Source organism: Octodon degus, unplaced genomic scaffold (genome assembly GCF_000260255.1).
Source record: "Octodon degus isolate 3935 unplaced genomic scaffold, OctDeg1.0 scaffold00090, whole genome shotgun sequence".
Classification (NCBI taxonomy): Eukaryota; Metazoa; Chordata; class Mammalia; order Rodentia; family Octodontidae; genus Octodon; species Octodon degus.
In genome coordinates this window covers 435,060-444,041 of record NW_004524666.1, presented here as the reverse complement: position 1 = coordinate 444,041, position 8,982 = coordinate 435,060, and the positions used below count along the sequence as shown (strand labels likewise).

General features: G+C 32.6%; 1 protein-coding gene across 1 annotated transcript in view; it reads right to left on the bottom strand.

The window, feature by feature from the left end:
- Grik2 (glutamate ionotropic receptor kainate type subunit 2) overlaps positions 1–8,982 on the bottom strand; it is a 441,729-nt gene that overhangs the window by 128,165 nt on the left and 304,582 nt on the right. Inside the window, exon 12 of the mRNA XM_004637451.1 lies at positions 5,502–5,719. Within this exon, the coding sequence (XP_004637508.1) occupies positions 5,502–5,719 (218 nt within the window). The remainder of the gene's footprint in view (positions 1–5,501; positions 5,720–8,982) is intronic.

Here is an 8,982-nt window from a genome sequence, read left to right as displayed (position 1 = left end):
AAAAAAAAAAAAAAAAAAAAGTACAAAGAATTAAACATAAAAGAGGAAATGAAAACAGTGATTCATTCTATTCTGTACCTCCTGCTGTGCAGTGCAGAAACTGGGAATCATAGGAATGCATCATGGGTTGATCTTTTAATGATAAATATAGCGAAAAAGTATAAAAAGAAAGAAAAAAGAAAAGAATGGAAAGAAGGATAGAATGAATGAAAAGAGAGAAAAAGGAAGGCAGGAAGGAAGCCAGGAAGGAAAAAGAAAGAGGAAAAGAGAGAGAGGATAGGCGAAAAAGACCACCCAAATGGAAAGTGGGTAAATTTTAATTTGAAAGGTGTCAGGAAAGTTTCCCAGACATCTGATGGGTATGACAGGCCTGTAGAGTTAGGTGGGAAAGGAAGGCACTTGAGGACCATGGAGAAGAACAGGCACTGGAGGCGGAGGTGCAAGTGTTCAGGACGAAGACAACCAAGAGCCAGCTAGGCTGGAGCTTCAAGCACGAGGAAAATTGAAGAGAAAATAAGACTTAATGTACTTTTTGTGTGCAAAAAAGCTTTTTTATCCTAAAGCAAATAAAAGGAAGGCTCAAATCACTCCAATGCCACTGAAGAGAGTAATTGGTGCAAAACTGGGAAAACAAAAGATTAGATGAAGAGATGGTGGAATGAGTAGAAGTTGAGATATGCTTTGAAATGTAAGATCTATGTCTAGGATTTAACACAATTCCTGTCACAAAAATACAATCAGTAAATATTTATTATATAATCATTTAAATTCTTACATCCAAGCACACAAATGGAGGCATAAAGTACATGGTGATACTAGATAAACTAGGACACAATAATTTTTCAGTTAAAATTAAGGGTATATATTATATTAAATAATTCAAAACATTCCCTTCTTCAGAGATTTTTCATACATTTCCAAAAGAACTGCTAATTGCATCTTTATATAATTCAAAATACTTAGTTTAAAAAGTAGTTTCTAAAAAGGGATTCACCTTTTTTCATAATTGGTCAAATTATTTCCTCCTTATGACAAGAATAATCAGAAGAATGAAGCAATTGAATTAGATATATATGTTGTGAATCACATTTTGAATATATTTAAAAATACTCTGCTGAATGTCACATAAAAATAACTTATTTTACCATATTTAAAATCATTGTAGGGCCAGGAAGATAGCTCAGTAGAATAAGTGCTTGCTTGGCAAGCACAAGTTTCTGAGATCAATCCCCAGTACTGCAAAAAAATTTTAAAAATAAATAAATAAAACTAAAATCAAATCAAATCATTGTAAATCAGGAAGTTTCCTAATCAATCATATAATTTAGTGAGGCTTTTACATGATATCTATCAGACTTTTGCGAAATGCCTTTCTTACTGCATAAAGCTTCCCTTTAATATTGAGAAGACATGTTAGTATTTCCCTTTATTTTTTCAGCTTGTAGATGACAGGATCAGGTTTATAGACTGTGTCCTATCTAAATTCAGATACTTGTTGAGTCTAAAGTGACATTCTCATTTCTCAGATTCTACAATGCAAAGAACTTCATTTTGTTTCTATCAGCTATTCTAAAATACAGACTATGTTTTTTTTTTTTTTTTTTTTTTTTTTAACCAGGGATTGAACTCAGGCCCTTGCACTTGCCAGGGAAGTGCTTATTCTGCTGAGCCATCTCCCCGGCCCCCAGACTATGTTTTAAAAGAGATAGGCTATTAACATTAGAAATTTGGTATCATTCCCATTTTTAAAAAATATATTTCAGCATTTTATGAAGCATACTAAGAACACTTGAGTCCTCTGATACCATCCTGCTTAGATGAAGAGAATAGACCAGTACATGTGGCAAAGTCAGAACTTTCAGACAGAACAAATGTAGAGAGTGAATTCCCAGGTCACGGGTTTCATAGCAAAAAGCTTATTCAGCAACATTTTTAAAAACATGACTATCTTCCAGGCAGAAAGGGTTCTCAGAATAAGCCATAATGCTACGGGCTGTAGCTGAATCATTACCGATCTGCTCATCTATATGTAGTCATTCTCCTAATCTGTATATTTCAAGGAGGAAAGAACCTGCTCATTGCTTGGTAACATTTTGCACAGTGGTACACCCTGGAAGGATATTTTCCTTGTAATACATGAAAGTTTCACATTCCATAAGGAGGCTGTGATTTTTCCTTTAACATTTTTCAGTAAAATTCTTGAGCAATCATTTATTTATTATCTAAATACAATAGAGAACATATTGGTGATGCCATACAATTGTACGTCATTTTCACGGGATAATACTAGAGAATCACCTTCACACTGATTTTGAATTATTTTTCCAGTCATAGCTTTCTGTTTATTCCTGAAGAGAATGTGTCTAGAATACAATAGGTAAAGGATAAAGGAAGGAAGAACTCTTCCTGAAAATAATACGTTGTGTCACCAAAAATGCACACACAAGCTTCAGGAAAAAAAGGACAGTATGATGTTTTTCATCATATGATGTTATCCCTGAATGTGAGACCCTGAAGGATGCTGCATATAACAGAAAATCCACTATGCTGCCAGCCCTTAGAGAAGAAATTGGAAGGGTATGAACCGCCAAGGCTACACGAGAAACACTTCCCTGTGCTAATAAACGTCTGGAAGCTCATGGCCACCACGTGAAGTACTTGGAACTGCAGAGGCCAAAGGTAACTTGTATTAATCTCATGAGGTCTCAATAATGTAGGAATAAAATATTTATACAAGATTTTTTTCTTTTCCTACAGTGTACAAGCACTGTAGGAAAGCATATATATTGAATATATATATGTATATATATATATATATATATATATATTCAATAAATAAAATCAAACAAAGCTTTGATATTACAATTATTCAATATTGTACAACAGCTTTGTAACTCTTTTGGGATCTCAGCGAAGCTTAGGATTTATCACATTTAAAATCAGGTAACTTGAGCCAACACTTCTTGCTTATAGTAAGAAAACTGCATCATTTAAAAAATATGATTTTCTGGAAGTGAGCGTTCTGAAGTAATTAGTTAACAGCAGGGTCTTGTTATATTAGTAAAAACATGATGAAAATTCCTTTAGAAGCCAGTGCCTTAGGGATACTTCCCAGAGTGTTTGTATGTGTAATTGTTAATTAAAAAGAAAAGAATAAAACTAAATACAAATAGACAATATACAACCATTTCCAGCTCACTGTAAATTTTCAAACATGAGCATCAACTTATTTCAATTTATACTAGAGCTGATACCACCACATTTTTTATTTCGTGCCATAGATGGCGCAACTCCATGGTTGAACAAGTCATAGTATAAAGTTAGAATTAAATCTACACCAATACCCGAAGAAAAACCAATATTTAACGTATTCTGTATGCTTTAATTATTTTTTATTTCAACTAATAATTCAGCATATAAGGAGGTTAGTAGCGTAAGTGCTTGTCCCTGCATGTTTTTATTATAGCTACTGCACGCTTCATAAGGCTGCAAATCTAATGGAAGCCTCTGCTTTGGAAACATCAAGTTGTTTCAGGTACTAGAAACACCGTTGTATGCTAGGGAGAAAAACAAGACCTGAAAGGGGAGGAACAAAAGCCTGGCAAGGAGAAGCACAGGCAGCAGACAAGAATGACACCACAGAGAGCAGCTGAAGAGAAAAAACTGACCAAAACATTGCAAAGACAAAAAATAAGATAAGCTTATAGAAGAAAATAATGACATCATGATATAAAAGAGATGGCTGTTTTGGAATTGGTTTTACCAAGATGAGCCTTGATCTTAATCAAAGGTTTGAAAGAAGATTATTTAAGTCTTCTGTAAAATAAAAGTGAAATGCAGTCTTGGAAGTTTTGTAACAAATACGTGGACATTTCCGGGGTTAAATCACTCTGTTAGGCATTTTTGGTGTTAGTTCAAAAACTCAATTAGAAAAGTCTCTTTAATACTATCATAATTTAAATGTATCACATATTCAGTGTATGCTAAGTTTTGGATATGAATAACCTGCATTTAGGATTTTAGACAGATAATTTCTTTAAAACAAAATCTCAAAAAGTTTTATTTTTTTTAAATTTTTTTATTTTTTTGGCAGAACTGGGGATTGAACTCAGGCCCTTGTGCTTGCCAGGCAAGTGCTTATTCTACTGAGCCATCTCCTCAGCCCCTCAAAAAGTTTTAAAATAGTTTTTAATAATTCTAAGTTCTTATTTAGGAAGATGTGATGCTTTATATTTCATATAGTTAAATGTTACCGTAATGAACTAATCACTTTTAGTTATTCAATATATTTCACTAAGAATAATTACATTCCAATTAAATGTAAAATATTCATTTAATTTCTAACCAGGTCATAAGACATATTCACATTGAAAATTTATACATTTTTAAATGATATGGCATTAACTAATATAAAATTACCCTCATTCCTTAAAAAACTGATGTCTTTAAGAACGTTTCTGAAAAGCAGACTAAGTTATAGAAGAAGTTTTGCAAAGAAAATTGTATAATTTTGCAAATTGCAATTTTTAAATCATATGAAGTCAAGTTTTATGAAGTTGATTTTTTCTTCTGTCTCCAACTAAACCATGATGTTCTAGAAAGTCATAATTGGATTATGTTTGCAATAGAATACCCGACAATCAATGCTGATTACACATACCAGGCACTTGATAAGTACTTGAGAAAAGAGTTTATTTTATAGGTTGAGCCAATTATTTGAAAAAAATTCTAGTGTTGAGCATGCTTGAACTGTCAGCTACATTTATTGAAGGGAACTAATGTATAATAGCCTGCCCAAACTACAAAGACTGGAAAAGAACACTGAAGTCTCCCTCTCTGATGAACTTTGCCCCAATGAAATAAGCAGGAAAAGGAAAAGAAAGGACTAAAAGGAGAGCGATGAATTCTGTATTTTAGAAACTTCATGCAGGCACCCTTCCTATGTGAAAGTTACACAAGTCTGTTCCCATGGAAACCACTGGCATTCAGCAGTGTGTCCCATTTTTAAACCTGTGACTTGTAGATTATCAGATGGATAAATACATGGTTAATAAGCACTAATTGCTTCCTTAGCACATATACTATGCCTTATTTCAACAGAAAGAAGCTTACACATCAGAAACATTCTTAAATATACATTTTTATATTGGAAATATGAGCCTTACAGTATTTGAAAATATTACTATTCAGTTTTTTAAAGAAATATTAATTTTTCATTCAAAATCAAAACTTCTTATGGAAAAAAAATGTTCATTTTGGGTACATTTTCTTAACAATAAGAATACGATATTTGTAATGCAAAGCTTAACATTTTCAAACACTAAGATAATTTTTGCCTATGAGCATATATTCAGTTGTAGGATCTCTATTTTTTGAGTAATAACCTTTTAATTATTCTGCATAAATAATGGCATTGCTTCACCCTTATGTTTGTGAATTGAAGAAGAGTCACTTCTACATTACATCTGAATGCATAAAGTGTAGGTAGGAGGAGGACTTACCTTGAAAAACGTCATGGTGGCACCATCTTCCACAGCTCCATACTCTATCTTCGTTTGTTTAGCTAAATCATCAGCAGAATCAATAGGGGATTCCATGCGTTCCACTGTCAGGAAGGCGGCTAAGTTAGCAGTATACGAAGAAATGATGATAAGTGTGAAAAACCACCAAATGCCTCCCACTATCCTGGTGGAGAGTGCTTTAGGCATGAGCTCAGAACCTAACAGAGATGGGGGGAGAAGTGAAACGAATACAGAGAATTTGATCAGCAATCAGATACTTCTGGTGATAGCTGGCAGAATGGAATCACTGTGTAACAAGACCTCAGGTCATCGATTCTCACTTTGCTTTGATAAGCAAGCAACAACCGCTGGAAGAACAGAGACTAAATTCAGGTAATTGATGACCTCTTAGACCCCTTGTGTCTGTTTAAGTATAGTGACAGGAGACTGTAGTTTGGGTCTACATGGTGTGAGGTACCAGTTATGCAGGAACGAGTAACAATTGTTTATAAAGGTAGCATTGGAAGAGAAGAAAAAGAAACTCCACAGTCTACCTACCACTTGGATATTCACTTCTACCCTTGTCATTTATGTGGGTTTCTGAGAAAATGATTGAACATATGTTCAGATTTGTTTCTGAACAAGCTTTATGTCAAGTGTCATTTTTCTTGTGCCTGTAGATCAAACATGTTCTCTATTTCCTTTCAGAAAGTAATGCTGTATAATAATAGGAAAATTTCAGTCATCCATGTTTCTAGCAGGAATGTGTTTATTTTAGACTACAGTAGTAAATAACTTAAATGTGTATAAACAAATATCTCCCGTCACTATGGTTAACTGCAATTAAATTAGGAAAAGAGAAACTAGCTAAATTGTACCCGGTTCATTTTTGTATGAAAATAAATATTTCATAAATACATCACAATACATGGCTGGAGTTGCCTGCCCATAGTATTAATAAGAGAATAGGATATGAAAATTTGATAATAGTTTGATCTTTTTGAATTTTAATTCATTAACATGATATAATATAATCATAATTTAAATTTTTGGTCTATTAATTAAATTTAATTATAGTTTTATGTTACTTACAGTCTTACTGGTGAAATGAAGATATCAAAATATGAGGCTTTTCATTAGATTGTACACTGAAATTTTAGATGTATATATAAAATCCATTAACATCCACTTTTAAACATTTTAAATCTATAATCAAAAAAGCATGAGCTAGAGAGTTCTCAATTTTTAAGAAGGTCTGAGTAAAATGGATGTAGCAAAGATGGACTCTTTACTGATTTGTTTCATAGTCCTGTCTTTGATAAAATCACTGACACAGTGATATAATCTCGTTAGATAAAATGCATATTGAAACAAGATATTCATGTTCAAACTGACAGATAAATGATATCATGACTGCTGTAGATCAAAATAGCCAAATAGCCCATCTTATGCTGCAGTTCATCTTATCCTTGCAGTTTCAAATAGACAAACACAATTTTAAAAGCAGATAGACTTGGACATGACAGCCAACTCCAGCTCCAGACTCTGCCTACCATTCTGCAAAGAGGAAAAAAACAAAAAACAAACAAACAAACAAAAGAATAGAAAAGTACCTTTCTGATGTAGTTGCTCCTACGCCCTGTTAGACACACACTTGGACACTGAAACTCTAAAACACTCCCAAGACGATCAGCAGCTCTGGCTGCCTGTTAGACTTTTTTATTTTTATTTTTTCAAACGACAACACCAATAAAATCAAACAAGACCAGGAAAGAAGAGAATTGTGGAGTCATTTAACAAAAATGGCCCAATTACCACAAGTTCGTGTCTCGCCCAGTGACTCAGTGCAATACCTCCTAGGCTTGGGAATCAGAGCCTGGTTCGGGGCTGACTGTCATGTACCCAAGGTAACGCCATGTCCAGCACTACATCCCACTAATTCCTGGGAGCTGGGCATCAGCCACGGGCTATGGGTTCCTCTTTCATGTATCCACCAGCAGTGAAGTAGTTATGTGGCAAGGCAAATGTGGATTTGAATTTTTCTTTGCTTTGGTTACTCATTGTCTTCCTAGAGATCCCCAAACCCCTTATGTCTAATTTCTTTTACAGAGGTAAAAATTCATCTTGCAAACATACAGATTCTCAAAGGTATCTGACTACTACAGGAAATATAAATTTTCAAAAAGAATATTTCATTATTAAAATTAGTATCAAAATTTAAAAAGCAATACGTCATGTGGCCTGACATTTATTATGAGGATAACTTACTCCAGACTCTGAACACTAAAGACTACTCTTTAATAAATGACTAGCAGTTTTTCTGGGGGAATTTTATTACTAAGGCTCCTTGAAAGGTAAATCTTATCACATATGACAGTTTTCCATCTGATATTCTTATTTTGAAAGAACTTCAGTATTGTCTTCCAAGCATACTAGAAGACTAACAGAAGAAAATTGGAATCCTTACCTTGCACCAAAATGTAGGAAAGGGAAAATAGAACTATTAACTCTTTATTTTATACTTATTTACAAAGAGATGCCACAAACTTAGATTACTTTGCATTGTTCATACACATGTTCATAACTTTATAAGACAAAAATTATTTCAAGTTAGATTTACTTAAGATGTCTATTAAGAGTATGTACTGGTAAACTAATTTTCTTTTGATATGTACTTATTTATTCTCACTTCAGGAAGTAGCTTATGAACACAACAATAATTAATTTTTGTATAATGATAAATATTTAATAAAATGCATTTATATATAAACAATATTTGTAATTTAACAACAAGTTTTCACTTTTTTAGGTTTTTAATGCAGTCATTAAATGAATTTCTTCATAGTGGGTAATAATTACACCACCAGTGAAGATATGTATTTTTTCTTTTTACACTATACATCATCAATTGTTCAAATTCAGGCCATTTAGTTGTACTCATTAACTTAAAGCTTAAAAAGTATTCAAAAATATCAGTCAATGTAAATCATTTGTTTCAAATAATAGGCATGATGTAATAATTTTCTGGATTTTATTTAAATATAAAAAATAATGAAACAAAAGTTTCAAAAATAAAAATTAAGCTTGGGAAAACCAAAAATAAATAATGAAACATAATTATATGTAAACCATTAAGACATATATTACAAGTTTTCTATCATTTTCTAAAATATAGCCTTTACTTTTAACAGTTCAATTATAAATTTTAAATAATTATGAAAAATACTTTTGCATGCACCTCTGAGCATGCAATATTTTGTATTCCTCTAAGTTATCAAATACAGATACTTTACTAACATGTTAACTCTAAATGGTTTAATATTTTAATTTTATAAATTTATGTGCAGTAGTTTTACTAATCATGCAATACAAATGCATCGAATCCCCAAGAACTAATATGAAAGAGGAGAAGTTTTTACATCAGAATGAGACAGGAAACAGTAGCATTTCTTGTCTCAAGGAGATGTAATTTTAGTAGTAC